This window comes from Pieris napi, chromosome 20 (assembly GCF_905475465.1).
Source record: "Pieris napi chromosome 20, ilPieNapi1.2, whole genome shotgun sequence".
Lineage (NCBI taxonomy): Eukaryota > Metazoa > Arthropoda > Insecta > Lepidoptera > Pieridae > Pieris > Pieris napi.
In genome coordinates this window covers 7443357-7467497 of record NC_062253.1, presented here as the reverse complement: position 1 = coordinate 7467497, position 24141 = coordinate 7443357, and the positions used below count along the sequence as shown (strand labels likewise).

Below are 24141 nucleotides of genomic sequence, written 5' to 3'. Positions count from 1 at the left end.
AGCTCTTTACGTCTTTGTTTCAATTTATTTTCAGGCAAGCTGTGTGTGAGAGTTACCACCTGAATCACGGAGTTAAGATTGTGAAATATCATTGTAATGTAGAAGAATAAAGTACTTTAAATTCCATTCTACAATTGTAATCAAATCTAAATTTTTAACTTACGGGACCACTGCAGTCACACGATCCATGAAATGGGACATATTCACCATCTTTAGCTATCATCCCAGCCGCGATTTTTCCTTCGGGTTTGTCATTTTCACCGAACTTAAGTTTTGCTATCGAGTCAAACAGTTTCGTCAAATGTCTGTAAATATTAAAAGATATTTTATTCATACTGTAAAGGAAAATAATTATTTTTTAAGGTTTATTTATCCATACAACACCATACAAAGAATTAAATACAAACAAAACATAGATCCAAAGCCTAGGAAACAGTCAGAAGAAAGCCATAAATAGAGAAGACATCCTTGAGCTTGCAACCGACTTTTACCAAGAACTTTATAAAAAACCACCAGAGAACACAAAATTAGAAGAAGACAACGCATATCCTAGAACGACTCATCAGGAACACATAGATATAGATACAACGATCATTCCTATAAGTAAAGTCGAAATATTGCATCACATAAAAACCCTAAAGTCAGGAACGAGCCCAGGGCCAGATAACATAACTAACGACACCCTAAAGTTTGGAGCACATATCCTGGTTACATATCTGACAATACTCTTTAACATGGTAATAGAACAAGAAGAAGTGCCAAAACAATGACGTCAATCAAATATAGTATTGCTGTACAAGAATAGAAGGGTTGCCTACCACTAGACATTGAGAACTACAGGCCAATCAGCTTGGTATACGTAATATATAAATTGTTTTCATCAATAATACTAAGCGGAATATCAACAAAAATTGACAACAACCATCCAGTAGAGCAAGCAGGCTTCCGCCCAGGATATTCTACAATCGACCACATCCACACTATCGAACAAATCATCGAAAAATATAATTAATTTAACAAACCACTCTACATAGCATTTGTAGAATACGAGTATTCGAAAGCGTTCGACAGTATAACGCATACATATGAAAAGCGCTTAAAAATAATGAAGTAAAGGAAAAAGATATAAATATGTTACAGAACATATAACAATAGTGTTAGTAGAATAAAGCTAGAAAACAAAGGCCGAGAAATTCGAATTGAAAGAGGCGTAAGACAGGGTGACCCACTCTCCCCAAAATTATTTATAGCAGTCCTTGACGATGTATTCAAAGGTATATGAATGGAATAATAACGGCCTCTGGATACGAAACAAACATCTAACTCACCTTAGATTCGCAGAAGACATAGCCGTATTCAAATAAAATAATAAATAATATAAAAATGCTTCAAACACTAGACAGGGAAAGTCAAAAAGTCGGGCTTTACATGAACACTACAAAAACAAGAATCCTATCCAATAGTCTGTGCCAGCCAATCAGAGTAGACAGTAAACCTATAGAATATGTTAACAACTATGTATATTTAGGAAAACAAGTATCTTTCGATAAGAACAGCAGTGAAAACGAAGTAGATAGAAGAATAAATGCAACTAGGAAGAAGTACTGGACCCACAAGGTAATTATGAAAGAAAACTACAGTCTACAACACAAGAAGTTAATGATGGATTCAAATATTCTACCTTGTCTGACATACGCACGTCAAACGTGGGTTTTTCAGCAAGATAACAACTAGAACTAGAAAAGTCCTGTCTTGCCAGCATGCAATGGAAAGAAGCATCCTAAAGTTGAGGAGAATAAACAAAATAAGAAATGTTGACATCCGCAAAAAAACAAAACTTACTGATGCACATGTACACGCTCTGAGGCTTAAATGCAAATGGGCAGGTCATATTGCTAGAGCGCGTGATAAAAGATGGACACTTGAAATAACGAAATGGACTGGACCTAATGGAAAGAGATGTATAGGACGTCAAAAGAAAAGATGGACAGATGACATTATAGAACTGGCGGGGAAAAACTGGATGAATGTTGCTCAAGACAAGGAGAAATGAAAAATATGGAGGAGGCTTTTAATCTTAAAGGGGTAAATACAAAACCTAGACCACTCAAAAAATATTTAAAAAAAAACTTATTTTTTTTTATAACTTATACTAACACAACTAACCAATTGTTGTATGGATTAATAAAGCTTTAATAATAATAATAATCCATACAATTGGTTAGTTTACATTCCGTAATATTAGTATTAGTTGTGCTAATACGTATAAGATTTAAACATTTTAATTTTTATTTATTCTTTTTTAGTGGTCTAGTTTTTGTATGGCCCGTTTTAGGACAAAAGCCTCCATATTTTTCCAACATCCAAGTTTTACCCCGCTAGTTCTATAATGTCATCTGTCTATCTTTTCTTGTTTTTTCTTTTCACAGTCAAGTAATATACGAAGATTAAATAATCCAAGTTGGAAGTTAACAAAGTTTGCAATTGAACCTAATCATTACAAATATTTAATTACTAACCTTAACAAACTAAAAATTTTACCACAAAAGCTTTTAAGAAATTAGAAAAATTATATTTAATTTTAAGCTATGTGATAAGAGCACGTAAAAAATTAAACAGATTGGTTGTACTATAAAATGCTTAATAATGATAATACCGTACTTACTACTATTAGTACGAGATCCCGCTGCAGGATTGGTGCGCTCATCGACTATTTGTTTAAAACCAAATTTTTATGTTTATTTATAATTAAGAGAATATATATTTACTAGGGTGCCTATCAAAATTTGGCCGCAATTATTTTTAATTAAATTATTTTTAATTGATTTTTGTTAAAAAATTTCGTTCATGTATTATTTAAATAAAATAACGTCTACATCACGGTAATTAATATGAAGATTCTAAAAAACCACGGGTGCCGTTGCGCACCTGGCCGCACCTCTTTGCAGCCAGGTGTAAACAGGTATGATTTCGATAAATTTATACGTTTATAACCTATTTTTATGAATTATATGTCAAATTGAAGCTAATTTTTTTCTATTAATTATCATATAAAGTTGCTTAATTAAATCTGGCCGCAAATAAGGGCTACTGGCTGTTAAAGATAATAAATATTTAAGGTAGAGTGAAAGAGAGTTAGCGCGTAACATCATTTGTCAGACGAGGACAGCGATTGTCGGCTAAGCGACGCTTTTAAGCCATTGCGCATGCGTCGAATGTCAGTGTTCTCAAACTGAATACAGTAGAAGCTCGTTAAGTCGAACCTCGATAAGTCAAAAACCTCCAAATCTCGAAAAAATGTTTTGTTCCCTTCCCTTAAAACACCAAAACCTGCATTACTTGAAATCTTGACCGTCTGTTAATCGAAATAATCACCGAGTTCCTACAAGCCATTTTGGTACACATTTTTTGGCGTCTCCCTTGATGTTCGACTTATAGAGGTTCTACTGATGATAGATGCAACATTTTTATTCTAACATAAAAAACCACGCTGTTTTGGAGTTCGTAATAAACAACGTTTTATATTTACATTGTTATTTTATTTGTGCATCTAAAAATTATTATATTAATTAATGTAAAATAAAATTGATAAAGATGAAGTCGTGTTTTTTGTGTAACGAAAAAAGCAATGTACCTACTCGACTTTAATAATGTATCATTCCAAAAGTGCTCGCTAATGTTATTGTTTCGTCGTAAAAAAAAATATAAACTTCAAAATTTATTATCATTTTAAAAAACCATTTAATATCATTAATATCTAATAGAGATATAATATTTAAGTTTGAATCATTCAAATAATTTGTAATTGGATTATTGCTTCATCAAAATGTTCAACAAATTGCTAACTAGACCGTCGATATTATATCAAATCAATATTAATTTTTTGTTGCAATTTTTAAATTTGTCATTTTGAAAAAAATTACATATTTTTTATAAGTCGTCTCTATTACTCCCCGGTGGTTGAGAACACTAACGTTCGACGCATGCGCAATGGCTTAAAAGCGTCGCTTAGCCGACAATCGCTGTCCTCGTCTGACAAATGATGTTACGCGCTAACTCTCTTCCACTCTACCTTAAATATTTATTATCTTTAACAGCCAGTAGCCCTTATTTGCGGCCAGATTTAATAAAGCAACTTTATATGATAATTAATAGAAAAAAATTAGCTTCAATTTGACATATAATTCATAAAAATAGGTTATAAACGTATAAATTTATCGAAATCATACCTGTTTACACCTGGCTGCAAAGAGGTGCGGCCAGATGCGCAACGGCACCCGTGATTTTTTAGAATCTTCATATTAATTACCGTGATGTAGACGTTATTTTATTTAAATAATAAATGAACGAAATTTTTTACCAAAAATCAATTAAAAATAATTTAATTAAAAATAATTGCGGCCAAATTTTGATAGGCACCCTAGTACATATATATTCTCTTAATTATAAATAAACATAAAAATTTGGTTTTAAACAAATAGTCGATGAGCGCACCAATCCTGCAGCGGGATCTTAGACCATATATTAATGATGAATTTTCCATATTGAATAAGTGGTAACCATGGTAACAAACAATATATCGAGTAATCGATGTCTTATAAATTTATAATAACAGTTAATTTTTTCACTAGTTAAGACAGATCTCACAAACCTTATAACCAGTTCCGCTTGGTTTCCGTTTGATAAAATATCGAGCAAGTCTGCTGATGATACAAAATAAAACCGTGGAAATGCCAGTCTCTTAGTTTCCAAATATTCAGCTAAAGCCTTTTCACAAATTATTAAGTCCTTTTGTAAGCTATCCAGAGTAGCTACAAGACCTTCTTTATTTGTGCCCTTGACTACGTTTGGAGTTTTGGACATGTCTTTGGACAAAATCTGCAATATTTAGCATATATAAAGCCATTTAAATCTACGTATTTACTTATGTAAGTTAATAAAATAATAACTCAACCTGTAACGAATAATGTTTAGAATAGAAATAGCAACAAACAATTTAGGGTAAATATGAAATATTGTTTATGAGCAGAGTTTTGCCTACTTTCTGTAAGATATATATTTGAAACTTCTATCTACTAATAATAGGAAAAGAGCAATACCTTAAATTCAGTATCGATTCTATCAAATCTCTCAGAATCTTCCGGTAACTGTTTTCTAATATCCTCAGAACTCATAAAAATACTCTCCAAATGAGTCCACGTCCTTTGCACTTCAAACCAAACAGTTATAACCTGGTCCGCTATAGATAACTGCTGTTGCCAACTTGAAACTTCTTCTAAGAAGTGCGCTATGAACTTGGACGTTATTAAGTTTTGCAATTGAACCTAAATATTCCAAATATTTAATAACAAACCACTTAAACACAAAAATGTATCCCCTGATTTGATAAATGTAAGTGTAACAATTCTGAACTATCTTCTTAAAGCGATTGTTTGTAAAAGACAGTGTTGGTTCCTTTTTTTTTAACATAATAGGGGGGCAAACGAGCTTGTGGCACGTCCAAAAAGGGCAGTCATCGCAGCCCATAGACACCTTTTTTAGGTGGGTGCGTTGCTGGCCTTTGAGGGAGGAGTACACTCGACTTTTAAACATTTGGAGGTCGTATAGAGGGAAAACCTTATCCTTGACGAAGTTTACCACACAAGAGTTGTTGATTTGATTTCGATAAAAATTTGCACAACTATAATATTAATAAACCTTTGCAAATTACAATAAGAGTATCATTAGGGGTCTAATACTCGAAGAATACTCCTTGGTATCAGCTATTATATAATAATCATGCTTAGCTACCGAAGTGACTAATCAAAGTATTTCCTTAGTTACGCACTACAATAATGAAGATACCTGATTCTCTTCTAATGTTTCGATAAGCTCTTCACTGGCTCTCAATAAAATACAACCAGTCCTCGCATGAACCTCTTGTTCAAACTCCATCTGACTCCATGTTGTGTTAAGATCTTTCAGTATCTTTTCCATAGACATTTCCTTGACAGCCTTATCGACAATGTTTTTTACCTCTTCCTCAAACTCATGTAGGTTTAAGGCCAATAAGTCTGCTAATGTTGTATTTGTATCCATCACTATTCGTACCTATATTAGAATATCTCTTGAGTGTCTGATGATCTGTAGCTACCTTAATAATAAACACTAATTCACTTTGGATGACAAAGATCCATTCTGTTTAGTAAACTAATTTTAGTTTTTAGTAACTTCAACGACAAATATAAAAAAAATCATAAATTAACAGCCTAACAGCGTACGCTTGTCCCTCTGATAAAGCCTGCTAAATAATGCTATTCTTTTCAGACGGATCGCTCAGAATTTAAATTAGTCTAGCATTAAGCAAACAGAGTTCCACTCTCTCTTGCTGTCCGTACATACTTCGTTCAAGCAGTATCGTTTGAATAACATTTACGCGCCACCCATACCTTATACTTTAAACGTAGTATATTGGGCGATACTCAGATTAAGGGGGCTGGAATTGCCAGCCTGTGTAACCAGTACCAACACCAATAATCGCTAAGTAAGCGATTCAATTAGTTTACAATTAACAAGTCAATTATCGTGTCGGTCATAAGTTTTAACTGCGAATGCCCTCGAGATTTTTGTTTGTAAAAGCATCAAACTCTTCCTTTTCCTTTTGACTTAAGTAAATAAAACTGTATATAAAACATTCATATTGTGCATTCACATAAGCGTGTTTAGATTATGTATTATTTACACAAATTTTCATACTTACTGTGAGTTCAGGTGGCAATGCAGCTAAGCTCTGTGGAGTAAACATATTTACATTCTCAGAACAATCACACCAAGATGCAAAATATTTACAGAATTACCATACAAGATTTCTGAATGAGAAAGCATCGTCGAAATACAGCCCGAAATATAAATTCACAAACTTGATGCGTGGTTGAAATTTGTGCTAAGTCTGATGTACCAACTTGTCTATAATAGTATTTAATATGAAAAAATACTGATTAAAACGCAGCACAGGTGGGTACTGATACGTCAATAAAAGGCGGGCTCGGAAGACAGACTGATTTATTAATGTTCGTAATAGCAGGTAGGCGATAGATGCTACATCTTTCCCCTACAAACCACGAAATACATTTTAAACCACTACAATAGGAATACAAGAAATATTACAAAATTTACATAACCTAGTACTTAATAAACTAAACCAAAATAAAATCTTTAATCATGACAAACTTACTTAACTTATCAACTATTATTTTTAGCTCGCTTTAAAGCACGCAATGCTCGAGCCGATAGTTCCTGAGAGCAACTCGGTGACTCGGACAGGGTCTGTGTTGACTGAGGCTCCACCTGAGACGCTTGATCATCAGATTTGTTGATTGTTTTATTAGGATCACTCTCTTCAGTTGTAACCTCCACCATCTCAGACCCTAGCCCATCATTACCCTCCTGCTCTGAGACAACCGCTGTATTCGTGCGTGACATTGAAAATCTGTTTTTATTTGAAATAATTTGGTCTGCATGTCTACGCCACTCAATACCGTTGCCCAAATCAACTTTATAAGAAACCGGGCCCGTCCTTTTACACACCTTTCCTGAAGCCCATTTCTCCCCTCCTTGCCTATAATCTCTTGCAAGTACTGTTTCTCCAATTTCAAACTCTCGCTGAGCACGCGGTATTTTTGCGAGTTGCCGCTCTTGCTTTTCCCGAACAGTGGCGGCCACGTCCGGTCGTATTGCGTCTAAACGGCTACGTAAACGACGCCCTAGCAACGCCACGGCCGGTGAAATGCCAGTTGTGGCATGCTCACAGTTGCGATATTTAAAAAGAAATTTATCGAGAGCTGCGTCAATATTTTCGCCTTCAAAAACTGCCCTTTTAATTGTTTTTTTAACGGTTTTGACTACATTTTCCGCTGCTCCATTGCCCTGAGGTCGATATGGAGCCGAAGTAGTATGTTTAATGCAATTACTTACACAATAAGACTCAAATTCAAAAGAACAAAATGGTGGACCATTATCAGTCACGAGCTGTGATGGTAAACCAAATCTTGCAAAAATATTTCTAAAAACCCTAATTGTAAAAGACGCGCTGGTATTAGTCATTGAAAATACTTCTATCCATTTCGTGTTTGCATCAACAACAATAAGATACCGCCTACCCCCATATTCCGCAAAGTCAGCATGCAAACGATGCCACGGGTGCAAAGGAAACTCCCATGGGTGAATTTGGGCTCGAGGTGGCGCATCCAACACGGACCGACACGCCCCACAGTTCCTACAAAGAGTCTCAATATCGCGATCTAAAGTCGCCCAATACACATAGCTCCTAGCTAAACTTTTCATTTTATTTATTCCCAAATGACCCTCATGAATTTCATCCAAAATATTTTTTTGTAAATTCGTTGGAACCACAATTCTATATTTATAAATTATACAACCTTGTTCAACAGCAAAATCATGTTTTCTAGCAAAATATGGTTTTTCACCTTCACAACTCGGATCACTTGGCCAACCAAAAAAAATATACCGTTTGATTTTACACAAAAAATTATCTCGTTCAGTTTCCCTGGCAATATCTTTATAAGAAATAGGTGAAGAGTCCGCAACCAAATTAAGATAATCTACTGAATCTGCAAATCGACCCTCTTGAGGAAGCGGCAAACGCGACAAAGCATCGGCTGGACCGTTATCTACCGATCGTACAAATTCTATCGTAAAATCATATGCAGCCAAACGTGCTGCCCATCTCTGTAACCGACTTGCTGCAGTCAGAGGAATACCTCCCTTACTGCCAAAAATATATGTCAACGGTTGATGATCCGTACGCAATGTAAAACGTCTTCCAAACAAATATTGATGATGTTTAAAAACACCAAAGACAATAGCGAGCGCTTCCTTGTCTAATTGACTGTAACTGCGTTCCGCCGCATTAAGCGTGCGAGAAACACAGCTTACGGGCCGCTCGACCCCGCCCGGATAGCGGTGCGCTAACACAGCACCCAGCCCATAAGCGCTGCTATCCACTGACAAAACTAACTCTCGACCTTCCTCATAGTGCGCTAAAACCCGTTTACTCAAGAGTGATCGCTTTGCCTTTACAAACGCCTCCTCACATTTCGAATTCCAGTCCCAAGAAGAATTTTTTTTAAATAAATTATGTAACGGTTGCAAAAGAGTACTTAAATTAACAATAAATTTTCCATAATAATTTAACATGCTTAAAAAACTTTTTAATTGAGTTACATTACTTGGCGTGGGTGCATTATTAATAGCTTGTAACTTATCAGGATCTGGTTGCAAACCCTCTTTATTTATAATAAAACCAAGATACTTAACACTATCTTGCAAAAATTTACATTTAGATAATTTGACAGTTAGCCCCATACTACGCAAACGTTCGAGTACAGCCTTAAGATTAGTTATGTGTTCAGTTCTATTCGAGCCTGTCACACAAATATCATCTAAAAAAACGACACAGCCGCTCACTCCACGCAACGTTTCTTCCATTAATTTTTGAAATTTTTCCGGTATACATGATAAACCATAAGGAGTACGACGATAAGCAAAAGTACCCATATGGGTAGTAATGGCCGTGACCGGCTGTGATTCCTCAGATAAAAGACACTGCTCGTACGCGTGCGTTAAATCTATTTTCGTAAACTGCTCCCCCCCTCTTAAATTAGCAAATAATTCATCAATTCGTGGTAATGGATAAAAATCTCTTTTTAATTTGGGATTCACAGTAATTTTATAGTCCCCACAAATACGTATCTCCCCATTTTTTTTAACTACTGGTACGATTGGGGTCCCAAAATCAGAGTACTCCACCCGATAAATGGATCCGTCTGCCTCAAGACGCGCTAGCTCGTTCTCAACTCGCGCGCGAAGTGCTAGTGGCACCGGTCTCGCTCGCACATAAACCGGTTCGTTATCGCAAAGTTGTAATTGAATAGTTTTCTTACATGTGCCCAACTTATTACAAAAAACTTCTGGAAATTCCTTGCTTAATCTATTCACAAAAGAATCTTCCGCTATTTCATTAAGATAAATTTCTTTAATATTCAACGCACGTAACCATTCTCGTCCTATTAAAGGTCTAGCACCTTCTTTTATAATATATAAACGTAATGATTTAACTTCCACGTCGCCCAAACGTACATTTACCTCAATGTAACCCAAAGACTCGATCTGAGTACCTGAATAAGAACGTAAGATTATGCCATCCCTTATAATTACTTTATGACAAAAAAATCTATTATACATTTCTTCACTTATTGCTGATATACGACTTCCCGTGTCTACTTCGCATCGAATTAAATTATTGTCTATAAAAACCTTTATAAAATAAGGTTCGTTACCCTGACTGCTCAACTTCAAATTATATAACTCAACATCAGATTCGTCCGACACAAAGTTCTGTCGACTATCACTACCACGCACTTGTTTGCACATCACTTTTAAATGACCCCGTCGGCCACACTCATCACAATTGTATTGCTTAAAACGACACTTATCCGCTGTGTGCGCCTTGCCACAGCGCCAGCATGAAACACCAGAACCTGAAGTCCCCGCGCTTCCACCTGCTGAACGCACAGCAACACCAGCGCCCTTGGCGCTCGGTATGTAGGTCGTGCGCGGCTGTTGGCTGCCACCGCCACGCGCGTAATGCAAGCCCTCGCTCACCTGACCGCCTGTTGTTCCTGATGCCTCATTCACCGATGCCCGTGTGGACCCACTGACCTCTGCGTGCCGTTCAGCCGCCTCCAATGCCAGTGCCAGTTCCACAGCCTCTTTATACTGTATCTTTTTCTCGGCAAAAATTCGAGATCGCATAGCATCATTCGCGAGACCCGATACAAATTGATCCCGAAGATTTTCTTCCAAAGTTGAGCACGATGAACACTTGCCGAAATTACATGAAGAGGCCAAGTGTTTAAGGGCCTGCAAGTAGTCGGTTAAAGACTCCCCATTTTTTTGCCGTCGCAAACGAAACACGTGCCGTTCCGCGATTTCGGACCTCTGAGGTTCTAAATGTTCTGTTACTAATTTGACCAACTCATCAAATGTCGAATCCTCAGGAAATCCTGGTGCACAAAGATCACACATGAGCATATATGTTTCTTCTCCGACCACGGTCACCAGCATACTAACTTTTAATTCTTCGCTAATGTTATTTAATTTTATAAATTGTTTTACACGCCGAATATACGCTGGCCATTGCTTGGAACCCAAATTAAATGATTCAATTTTCCCAATCGACATTTTATACTTTTTTAATCGTTAAACCTCGTCGCCAAATGATACGTCAATAAAAGGCGGGCTCGGAAGACAGACTGATTTATTAATGTTCGTAATAGCAGGTAGGCGATAGATGCTATACTACGATACCCGCTGTACAATTGTTATATACAGATGATTTATAGTATACATAAATTCATAATAAATCAAAATAAACGAAAGTAAAATTGTCGTTAATAAATACGTTTAAAATCAAATGATTTTTTTTGTGAAAAATTTTCTTAGCTCTTCATTAATTTGTAAGACTATTTTAGGCTTATTCGTGTACATCAAACTTAACATTCATTTTAAAATTTATTTCAGGCATCACATTCAAAGCACCCACATTATCAACATGCCCCGTGGATCATCGCCATAACCTATACTGCCTTGCGATTCCGGTTCACCGCTGTGTGAGTTCGAAATGTGAGTTACAGAATCGCAAGTCAGATAACTCATTATAGGATATTATAAAAATAAAGATAAATTTATAGAAGTAGACCAGCACTTTTCAAATAAAATTGTCATTTAATATTTACCTTTAGTTTAGGTTAATATTTAAACAACCTAAATTTGAATCGGTCTAGGGATCTTTACAACTGTATAATAATAAAACGTTATACGTATCGTGGTCACTTTATAAAAAAAAATAAAAAAATTAAATTAAATTACTCTATTTTAAATATATATTTTTTTTATAGAACAGGGGGCAAACGGGCAGGAGGCTCACCTGATGTTAAGTGATACCGCCGCCCATGGACACTCTCAATGCCAGGAGGCTCGCGAGTGCGCTGCCGGGGCCTTTTAAGAATTGGTACGCTCTTTTCTTGAAGGAGTCTAAATCGAATTGGTTCGGAAATACTTCAGTGGGCAGCTGGTTCCACATAGTGGTGGTGCGCGGCAAGAACTATATAAATAGAATATAAAAAGAAATAGCGATAATAATAATATGAATTAAAAAATATTGGAGTAAGAATTGTTTCACAATGTTTGTTTTTGCAATGGTGCGTATCCACTGTGTATATTTATAAAGATACATGCAACATTCGAATTTTCATACAATTGTGCAAAACGTTAGTACCATTCCAAGCTGGATATAAGCAGTTAGGAAAGAAAATCAATAGCTTTCAATCCTGGAAGATTTTTGGAAAAAATTATATATTTTTTTATGAATTCACTATTTATCATGTTTGTATAGAATAATTATTTACACAATGTATATTTATTTACAACGTATTTACAAATATTAAAGTATTTTTATACATAAATACCTTTGTAGTTTTCATTAATTGATCCCAATGGCGTTCCCTTATAGCTGGATTTTGTAACTCACCTACCGCCCTTAGTGACGTAAGCATATTCTTAACAGTTGCTTCCAAATTTATATATGTGTCCCAACTGTAAAATATAATAAAATATAAAATACTAAAGTGAATAAATCATAAATAAACCATCGTAACAGGAATAAATCTCTTTAAAATGTGTTTTAAGCACTCCTCCATATTAAATATAAAACAGATATTGTATGAGACATTTCAATAAGCACGCTAAAAAAATTAGTATGTTTAAAAAATCTTGTCTAAAAATCTACTTTATATAATAGGGTGGCAAAGCCTACGGGACGCCCATTCTTAGTGGGTGCGTTGCCGGCCTTTGAGGGAGGAGTACTCTCTAACTTTGAATAATTGAAAGTCCCTCAGGGAAGAGTTCACTAGTTCGCAGAAGAGAGTTCCTTGTGAAATGGACTGTGCAGGACTTATCTACCTACTGACGCTGGAGTTTTGCATACAATTTACATTTATACGTGCGACTGTTTTCGCCGCGCTGCCCTCCCTAATTTGTATAAGTATAATACTTTGAAATTTATACACAAAAATATGAAATGATTCTTACCTTCTCATTTCCTTATCAAGCAGACGGATTTCCTTAGCGAACTTCTTACATTCAATATCCATGTTTTCCACATCAATTTTCCGCCATGGAGTCGTTTTCCAGTCTTCTATGCTTGTCCTTACAATGTACACGTAATCCCAAAGTTGCTGAAATTATATGTGTTAGTGTTAGTGTCTATGTGTGCGATTATAAATATATATATACTAGCAGACCGGCCAAGCGTTGCTGTGGCTAAGGTTTTTGTTATATTATTACATAGTAGAAAACTATTCAAGGGAAACGGTAGGAGAACACCAGTCATGGGGACCACCATGCTTTTTTGGTTGTTATGCCATTAAATTGTAGCTTGTGTGAAACTTTCAACACAGCGCCATCTGTTAGAATTGTGACTGTCAATATACAAATAATTTGCAATAAAATAATATTGCGGGTATAAATTAAGATGTAAGCTATCCTATATATCCTATCAGATATATCCTATCTTTTAAGTTAGATCAAATAGCACACGGTGTGCAAATTTCATTGAAATCGGTTAAGTAGTTTAGGAGTCCATCGCGGACAAACAACGTGACCCGTAATTTATATGTATTAAGATTATATAGTTACTTTTAACATGCGCAACTCCTTCCTGCATTGTTTTAATAATTTAAACTCTGGTACATTCACTTCGAATAGGGATCCCGATTCTTGTATACCCTTCATTTCTTCCTCTAAATATAGCATTTCCTTGTCAACTCTTGACATTACGGCGTATGGGTCATCGCACTCATATTTGAAAAACTATAAGAATAAAATTGGCATGAAGCTAAGCTGCAAGCGTATATCACTAATAATGGTACAGGGTATTTAGTCTAGTCGACAAGTTGAAAATGGTACAAAATAGTGATACTGCTCTTAAAATTATGTGCGATAGCTCATTGGATCCGGAATGACGTCTAGAAAAATGTGCCAAAAGCGTATATTAGCACATAAAAAATTGCAAAAGTTATAAACAATTAAAGATGAAAATAAAATGGCATTTCGTTTTTTGCCTTTTGCAAATTTTTTATGTGCTAATAATACACGCTTTTGGCACATTTTTCTAGACGTCATTCCGGATCCAATGAGCTATCGCACATAATTTTAAGAGCAGTATCACTATTTTGTACCATTTTCAACTTGTCGACTAGACTAATTATTATAAACAGTAGCTTTGTTCTATATCTGACTAAAGGATTTCTACAGGGTCGATCTATACCTTATATTCAAGGGAATATAAACTTTATCGGATGAAGCGTTTTTATAACAATTTTGTAGTTATTGAATTTAAAATTGTAAAATAGTTCCGAAATATCGCATTATTTATACCAAATATTGTCACGGATTGACTTCAGACAGTATTTTTAAAGTATTTGTATAAAAAAAAGGTTAAATACCTCATATTTTTTAAACACTTCCCGGTAATATATAACATGCGAATCAAAAGTTGTTATTTTCTTCCGTATACACGCAACTTCAGCTGCCTGTAATGGCGCCACCTGTTGTTTTACCGTGAGCGCCAATTTCTTTGAAGCTTGCCACTGTTCTGGCAGTTCCTATAATTATTTCAGTAATTAAATTGACACGATATCGAAATATTTTCCTTTGTTCTAGAGAAATAAATTCCCGGATAGAAACTAATCTGAATGTTCTTGTTTCATGTTTGCGTGCTAATTTGGTGGATTCGAACGACTACTTCCGACTCTACTCATAAGGCTGTTATTGAAATTAATATAAGATAATCCTACTGGATTTTTAAACAAACATTCAATATAAACGTACTTGTAACAAAACGTTGACTTCTTCTGGAATATCCATGTCATAAAATTTCAGTAGTTCTATAGTTTCAGTGAGTGGATGAAACATATCATCTGTAGTTACAGCACGATCTTTGACATTCATTAAGTATCCCATGACTGTAACCAGAGCCTCGTAGTCTCCTTCAGGTACAGGTTGAAGTAGTCCTAGAAGATTGTGAAAATTATAAGTTTTTAAAGCGTTACTCAAATTGTGGAATTAACGTAGAAGATATTGCTTATTAGCAATAAGGTTACTTGCTTAAAATTAAATGCACTATAGAGTTTTATACAATAAGAAAATTTTATGAATATGTAATGTATAATATATTCATTAAATTTACTACTTTTATAATATTGAAGGTCGTTGTAACATTTTTTTTTACATTATAAAAATTAGAATCCTGTATTTCTTAATGTTAATGTATTTATTTAAAACATAAAAGATTTGTAAGTTAGCTAATTACTTAATAACTTAACACAGACTGAATAAATTCGCCAACTTGGTATTACATGTATCTAAAAACGTTTTACTGGAAAAGAATTGCGTTGTTAAACTAGGTTTTTTACAAGTTAAGTATGTTTTTCATGGCATAATATTGACTGCCAACTAAGGACTAAAAATCACTGTGATAGTATAAAGCGATAAAACAATATATTATTTAAATTTTGTTGCTTCAAAGACATCAATATTAAAGTACCTTCGTCTGCCTCTCGTATAAAATTTCCCAAATCTGTCAAGCTCGAAGTAACATTTTCAACTAAATGTTCTTTGTACATGTTACCCCATTTTCTTACGGTGTTTAATAATGCTTGTCGGAACGGTCTTATATCTACCTAAAATAAATAAATAAAAATTGCGTTATTGATTCCATGGAAGATAAGGGAGTCACTTCTGTATTTGGTTCGTTAATTCATGTTCAAAGATAATATCAGTGATCTCTTATAGCCATATCCCAACCAGCAGATAACAGGTATTGTTTCGCCAAGAATCGCACACAATACCTAAGGTGACGGAGGCGATTACGGAATCCTTTACTTCTATTTTAAATGGTAGAGGTAACGTGATGATTCTTACTTGAAACCACGAATTAAAAACTTTATAGGATTCCATATCTTCAATGTCCATATACAAATTTTCATAATGATCAATTTGTTCCCTGAAGGCTTCCATTTTAGGTGGACAAGGGACTGGCGGTTGGACATCTTTGTCTTCAGAACCAATTTTATCTATTTCCTCTGGCGTCAGTATTCTGCCATATTCTAGGAATATTTCCATTATGGCATCTCGCTCTTCTAACCACAAGTAAGAATAGTTTTCAAATGTTTTGCAGAATTCGTTTGCTTCTTCGATAACCTTAATTAAAAAAATAAAAAGTGTCTCTTAGCTTATTCAACAATTAATATCAATACTATGGTAGGGGAGCCCAAGAGGGGATTTCGCGATTTACTAAAGCGCGGCAGATTAATATATAGGGGGATACCTTGTACCCGGTTAAGTACCTCCACAAAATATGAGGCCCATATCTAAGGCCGCCCGTGAAGGAGACAGGATCAGATTAGTAAAAAAAAATTGACCATCAGAAATTCCCGAGCGCGTCAGATTAAGGTAGGGTGAGTTAATTACATCCTAAAAAGTGTATATTCCACTAATCTGACAATTTGAGAGTGACGGAAAAAAAGGGGAGGGCAACAAAGTTGTAAAAAAAAACGTCATCTCGACATTCTCGAGCGTAGCTAATTTTTTTTTTATTTTGGAGGAAATAATTCAAGAATAATGAAAAATATATAATCTGACGATTTCCGCTCTGTCTGTCGAATCTGTCGATAAAGTTAAATGCGTGCAGCTGCGTGATGCCTACATTTCCTTAAACCGATCGAAATCTACTAAACGGCGTTCTAAATATTTCCCTCAAAATTACATTTCCTGTGAATTTGAACCGATTCGGACCGATAGATTTTGAGAAATTTTGAAAAATCTTAAAAAAATAAGAAATATGTTTTTTTTAAAGTGGTTTCTTTATCGATCAACTTCAAAAACTAATCCGCCTTTGAGCTTGAAAAACCACGTCGATCGCCACCAAGCTGGTCAAAAGCGGTTGATTAGTTCGAGAGATATCGTGAACGAAAGAAACCCGAAAAAGTGTTTTTTCGGGATTACTCCGAAATTTGTGGTTCGATCAATTAAAATTATCATATATATATAATTAATAAATTACTTATGAGGATAATAAAACTGCGTCGAATGCCGCCAACCGCGTGAAAATTGCTTGATCCATTCAAAAGTTATTGCGGTTTGAAAATTCCAAAAATAGTGTTCTATGAAACTTCTATCAGACTTTCGAGCTGGGAGAGCTCAAATGCATAGAAATATTAATTCTTTGAACTCAGCGAGCTCAAAATATCAATTTTAAGCGCCCAGGAATGGAATTAGCGGGAAGTTTCAGGGATGGCCCTTTAGGTGAACCGTTTTTCTAAATTTTTTTTGTCAGATCAGGCGAATCCCTCTAGATAACCGTCAGATTATGAGACAGTACGTTTAGAACATAAAGATGAACCACATATATCTTAATCTGACGCGCTTGAGTATTTCAAATAAAAATGGCCGTGGGTTTGCGTCCCATCGAAATCGTCAGATTAGTGAATGAGAGCTTTTTTTTGGTGCACTTCAAACTTCAACCCTTAAATACAACCACCCGCATCATGCAAACGATCAGATTAACATACGTACATTATTAAAAATACGTAGGGCATTGATGCTATAAATATCTGACGCGCTCGAGGATGTCCATGCAACAGTTTTTTTTTACATATTTAACAATCTATAGCCGCTTCCCCCACCGATGAAAAGATATATACCATATAACATTTTTTTCTTCTTATTATCTAAGCTTTGCATCCCAATAGGTCTCTACGACGCTCGAGTAAATCCCCATTTAGCATCGTGGGCTCCCCTACCACTATATATATATCTACATTTACAGTGTCATATAAGTATACATACACGCTCAATGCCATCAAATATGTCTTCTTTCATTTCGATTACATCGTGATGATTTATAATCTGTTCATAATATGACTCAGTCTTCTGTTTATCGATTCTTTCTATTAATGTAGACATTTTTAAAATATCATCTATAAGGTTATCTATAAGAGCGGTAAAACCCTTTTCATCATTGGAATCTAATGATGGAGAAAACACCATATCCGGTTCTAAAAGTTCCAACTGTGCTTCAAATAATGATGCTAACTTATTCTTAGGATTCATGTGTTCCGATATGTAGCCCATACTAAAAAATACGAAAAACTTTATACACAAATATTTGTGACTTGAGAGGTTAACTTATGGGTTAGACACATTTCTGTATACGCTTCATCTTTAGAGGTAAATAAACAATTATTGGCCTTTACCCGCAACTGGTATGAACGCATTTGTAAGATAGACACTTAAGTTGTTGAGTTAGTTTATGCTATAAAGTTAATGACTCACCTGCAAGCAATCGATTTAAACAAGGCCTCTTCAATCAAGCCATCAATAAAAGCGACATAAGCAAGCCATTTTACGCTATCCTGGCTTTCTTGCATACTAAATAACTGCATGTTTTCATCTAAGATCGTTTTAATACATGCTGCACTAGTTTGTATATCGCTATATCTTTTAGTAGTTCGTTCTTTACGATCTTCTAAATTCATCAAGGTGTCCTGAAAGTGATATAGTTGTACAGTAATCCTTACGATTTTTACTTATTTATTATATTTATTTAATTATAAGTTCTTACAGAACAATATCTTGATATTTAGTTATGTAGTTTTTTATAGAATAATAGTTTATGATTTTGAAAAATGTATATTGTATAGTTTGTACATAACTCAAATGAAATTAATAATAAATTATACATAGGATACAAGCCTTTTTCCCTTCTTTCCTTTCAAACAGCGGTTGTGTTGACCAAGTCTTCAATACAGCCTTTATTTCTTTAAGATTATCTTGAATTCTGGACATTCGATCGAATAAACTTCCTACCAATTTATGTAGTTCTTGCAAATAATTCCATAAGTCTATAAAAGTAAACGTTTTAATTGGCGACCAAGTCTAAAATTTAATTGATAATAACAAAATAATCCTATTAAATATTACCATTTGAATTCCAATTGAGATCGTGTTGCGCCATTCTCTGATCAATCGCTTTTATTTCGTCTTCAACTAAATCAAATTCTACTTTTTGACTGTTTCTGTGTATTTGATTATACCAATCTGTAGTGATTCCCAAGTTTATTCTGTATTGACGAAATGTTTCTTGCTTCTCAAACAGTTCTAAACTTTCATGAGGCAAATCTTTAGACATTTCTGGATTCGATCTCAGATGATGGACTTCTTTCATGAGATCTAATAACTAAAAATAAACACAAAGTTTTAATAAAAATCTTTCTATAAATGTAAAGAATTTTAATTAAATGATTATTACTTCGGGACTGAAATTCAAAATGAGATCTGGACCTTGTCTCGTTATAATTGGATTGTTTGTCTTTTCTTCCACAATCTTAGGAACGGTCAATGTCCAATCGTTAAAATACTTTCTCTTGAACTCATTTATATCTTCAATCAACTTTTCATACCTTTCAAAAACCTTGACAGCATCGCCGCACCCTTTTATCCTGAGTTAAAGAAATTATTGTTTTAGGGATTTATGTCGTCTGATCAAATATGTCTATTTTAACTACTGCACTAGATGAATATCAGCCGAATAATCAGCTTTCGCAATTTGCCCCACCCTGATAACTTACGGGTGCGGCAAATTGCGAAAGCTAGCTATAGGCTTGGAAATCCTTGTAGCTAGCATCGTCATATACAGGAGTCCTCCAGCAATGGGCGGAAAGTAAGTATCTACCTCCATATGACCGTACTTCTGTTGTCGATTGCTTTGTTCTCTAAATAAATCCTGAAAAAATACCACCGCTTTATATTTAATTCCGCTTTTTAACAATATACCTATAGGATTGTTTTACGTACTTCACAAATAGATAGTTCTTTATCCAACATCACTATGATTTCAACATACTTGGCGGTAAATTCATTTTTAATCAAAGGCCTTTCTAATACAGATCCAACTATATCAATAAGCTGAAAGTCAAATATATAGAATTCATATAATTTTCTTGTATATAAATCAAACAAGTCTACCATACCTTGAATATTGCTTCCAAAGTAGTGCAGTTATCAAACGATTCTACCAAAACAGTTGATAACTTTAAATCTAAATCGATAATATTATCTTGAAACTCTTTAAAGTCTTCATTAAATCGCTCATCATCAGGGTCTAAGACGTCATATGACTTCGATGCAAAGCTATGGAAGTACGATTCAAATTCTCCAGAGATATCTCTTATTTGACCACCTAAAACTCTGCCCTTCATACCACCGATTTCGATCTTCTCCAACTTTTGAAATTCTAGTACCGTTTTGAAGAACCACTGTATTGTATTTAAGCGCTCTAAGAATTTGTTCATCCTCTCGAATACAACATTTGGATGGAATGTCCAAAGCAGTATAGCTCGATTTTCAAAATATTTGGGAATATTCTCTTTAAAATAGTCAAACGTCTGGCGGAAGTTCTTGAGAATGTCAATCGTCATTTGAATTCGTTGCCTCGCTTCGTCTATATCACTGTGAAACAGAGTACTTGGATCCAAACATTTTTTAGCCTAAAAAAAGATATTTTATAAGTACATTTTTGAAGTTATACTTCTTTAAGCGCGTTATGAAAAATTTATGAGAGTGAAATTTTACGATGCGCGCGCACCGTGACACAAAATTATCAGAATGAAGTTAGTTCTAGGTGGCATCAATAATAACTATGTTCAAGTTGTATATTCTAGTATTTTTATATTTAGAACACGTGTTTCGTAACAGTACAATTAAACAGTGTGAATAAATAAATATTATTTTGGGTTTTTATTAAATCAATTTCATATATGACGGTGATAGTATTTACTAATAATAATTTTATTGATTAATTTTAATATTTATCGGTAATCACTACTGCATTTTAGTTATTTTTTTTCCATACGCCAAAGAAGTATAACTTCTAACGCGTGTACATAAGTACACACACTTTTTTTTAAGTTAGGGTCAGGTGACTTTTGGTTTACCTGAAATATAAGCAAATTGCATATTTGCTTGATCAGAACCATGAGCTTGGAGGAACTGCAGTAATACTTTGAGTCACGCCAAACCATGCATATTACGTGAAATAAAGGTCTAAATAAAGGCTGACACTCGGTAAAATCTGTGTCATCAAGCGCTTGAAAGTGCTTTTCTAAAGTCCGAAGATACATATCAATTTCTCGAGCTTCTGCTAAAGCTAAAAACAATTTTTAAAACCTCCTGTATTACTAAAAATAGTTAAAAGTTCTATATTAATTAAACTAGTATATTATATACTCATATGTCAAAACTCGGTAGGACAGTAATTATTGACTACAATTATTTATGTTACACCGGCGCAATATTATATTCTTAGTTAACAGACAACTTCCTCATTAACAGCATAATGAAATATCATGAAGTGAAGACTGTTAATAAAGACTTAATAATAATAATTAAAAAAGTAATATTATTATTATTATTGAGTCTTATTAAAAATAATTTATTACAATTGCATTGATTAATTTTTGGTACGTACAAGTATTATGCAGTCTGTATAAAGTCAGTTTTCAAGCAAAGAGGAAACGTTTAATAATAAGTATATAAATCATTTTATCAACACTTAAGTATTGAGACAAAATCAAAAATAAATTTTTTATTACTTTTCTCCATCACCTTAACTCATTAACGCTTTTTGTAATAACATAGTCTACCCATTTGTCTTATCCCTAATGTATAATATATAATAAGAGCGTTCTTATACTACATATTAGTCATACATACCTGACACTATATTCTTGAACAAACGGCTAAAACATGGATAATAAGCAGAGTTGGTTTTTTCTAATATAACGGCCATGCACCGAACTCTTTCCATTCGCAATTGATCATAAATGTAATTAAGATTGCTTAATCTTGAGCTCCAAAACGCCAGTTCTGAGGAACATTCTTAAACTTATTATAACTTAATAACAATTTATTCAAAGAAATTATGTTCATCATTCTGTGAGTCAGGTATTTGTATACATTCAAAATACAGTCTACGAATATTAAATTGGGTATTTAAATGTTTCAAACTAAAAGAACTTGATAACAGATTAAGACCCTTACTGAGTAAAAAAATAAATAAAAAAAATGTATAAAATATTTTCAGTAACAGTATAAAACGATCTATAATCTTAAATCGTAGTCTTTCGGTGTCTCTCTATTACCGCCATTGTTAGTTGAAATGTTTGAAGTTTTTTGAAGAACGAAAAAGATTTTATTATTTGTTGGTTAGGTTATCTTAGATAATCGTAACAAAAGACAATCTATGAAGTTAAAATGATAGATTATTATATCTCTTACCGACGTTTGGTTGCGGGTTCTGTCCATTTTCAAAAGCTTGTGCAGAATCTTCCATCATCACATCATTTATTTGCTGAGCCCACTTGATGACCACACCTTCGATTGCGCTTTTTAAGTATAGGTCAACTTCTTTTCCCAATAACATTTCTTTTTCAGCTTCATGGACAAGTTCTACGCCTACCGGCATCGGTAGGACTGTCTGTCCACTTACTTTACCTTTAACCTTTTCAATATAACAGAATAATGATGATTTTACTCTACTTACAAATAAGTTACCAAAAATCATACGTCCATGATATTATGTGTGTTACCTAATATCATCATACTACATTTCTGTTGGTTAAGTATTTTACAGGTTTTACTAGCAATTTAATATGCTGTTATATAAAATTATACTGATTTTACAATAAATCTATACGGTTTATATAAATAATCATGTCTTCAAGTAGTAATAGAGTTCCTCATAAATAAAGGCAACGCGTAAAACGAAACCCCACGAGGGAAGCTAATTTACGACCAATCCTTTTCAAGGATTTCAAAGCAGAGATTGTCATATTAAAATACAGATGGATCGCTCGACCGCAAAAAACCAGGAATAATTTTAGATTATAGATCGAGTATAGAAAGCGGCCGTTAGTTTACCGAAATGACATTTCTATCAAATTATTAAGAAATGATCTTAGTAATCTAACACTTAACCCGTTGACTAAAAAATAAAAGGATAATTGAAAATCACCTCGTAAACGGTGCTTTTCAAATTGTGGATCTGCTTCAAGATATCCTGAGAAACGACTCGAGGCCAGCCTTCATGGTTTGATGGGTTTGATAACAACGGAACAAACACTTCATCAACGAGTGCAGCTAACTCATCTATTAATCTCGGTGCTAAGTCACCTGTTACACAGAAATAAAATTCAGTACCATTAATTGTATTATGAGTTAAGTTTAACAAATAAAACAAATTTATATGTTGGTTGCAATCACGCCGTATATTTTTACTTACGTTACCATACCTAATAAAACTCACCTAAAAATCCTCGCTAATAGTGTACTTACCAAAGATAACCATCGCCGAACATCCCTCTTTAGGAATGGCGCCTGGTTTTTTCTTAACAAAATAAACAGCTTTATTTTTCAAATAACATGGAAATGTGATAACCGGTACCAATTGCGCCGCATGGGTTAGTACAATCACGAGTAAGAGTGGGAGAGGTTTATCCACAAAATCTCTTAGTGTGGATCTGTGCTCTTCGACGCTTAGTACCCGCATCCATTTCTCTGGTTTTAATTTTAATGATTTTACTACATAAGACCCAATGAAATCGAATCGCGGGTCATGGTTTGTACTCGATGGACCTGGCTGGTCCATGACTAGAGTTTTACCCTACATCTATTAGAACAAAAGAATATTCGATATTATGTTCTTGTCTTTTTCCAAGCTGTCGGTTCGCCGTCCGAATACTTATTGAAGCCACATTGGCTATGTAGAAGCCAGTCAAATGGCAAGTCACGCAAAGCGAATAGCGGGTCATTATGTCTCCTTTGTAACGAGCCTTTTACTGCCTCACAAAAATAGAGCAATCTTTACAGTAAGCAAAAAAATTGTTTTAAACAGTTTATTTTTTTAAGTTTACAATTAGTCAATACAAGTGTTTAGAAGCTTTAAAATTACTTTGGATATTCTAC

At 34.3% G+C, this 24141-nt stretch overlaps 1 protein-coding gene across 1 annotated transcript in view; it reads right to left on the bottom strand.

Annotated features, from left to right (window-relative positions):
• Positions 1-23824, bottom strand: part of LOC125059763 (dynein beta chain, ciliary) — a 56556-nt gene extending 32732 nt beyond the window's left edge. The window contains exons 1-24 of the mRNA XM_047664311.1: positions 23512-23824; positions 23192-23349; positions 22456-22678; positions 21892-22044; positions 21114-21325; positions 20151-20666; positions 19975-20085; positions 19749-19903; positions 19102-19355; positions 18874-19022; positions 18454-18665; positions 17968-18253; positions 16042-16320; positions 15665-15800; positions 14950-15131; positions 14565-14723; positions 13756-13929; positions 13150-13295; positions 12528-12654; positions 6740-6769; positions 5845-6090; positions 5100-5324; positions 4652-4878; positions 164-305 (exon numbers count right to left, since the gene is read on the bottom strand). Coding sequence (XP_047520267.1) covers positions 164-305; positions 4652-4878; positions 5100-5324; positions 5845-6090; positions 6740-6769; positions 12528-12654; positions 13150-13295; positions 13756-13929; positions 14565-14723; positions 14950-15131; positions 15665-15800; positions 16042-16320; positions 17968-18253; positions 18454-18665; positions 18874-19022; positions 19102-19355; positions 19749-19903; positions 19975-20085; positions 20151-20666; positions 21114-21325; positions 21892-22044; positions 22456-22678; positions 23192-23349; positions 23512-23824 — 4815 coding nt within the window. The remainder of the gene's footprint in view (positions 1-163; positions 306-4651; positions 4879-5099; positions 5325-5844; positions 6091-6739; positions 6770-12527; positions 12655-13149; positions 13296-13755; positions 13930-14564; positions 14724-14949; positions 15132-15664; positions 15801-16041; positions 16321-17967; positions 18254-18453; positions 18666-18873; positions 19023-19101; positions 19356-19748; positions 19904-19974; positions 20086-20150; positions 20667-21113; positions 21326-21891; positions 22045-22455; positions 22679-23191; positions 23350-23511) is intronic.
• Between the last annotated feature and the right edge of the window lie 317 nt (positions 23825-24141).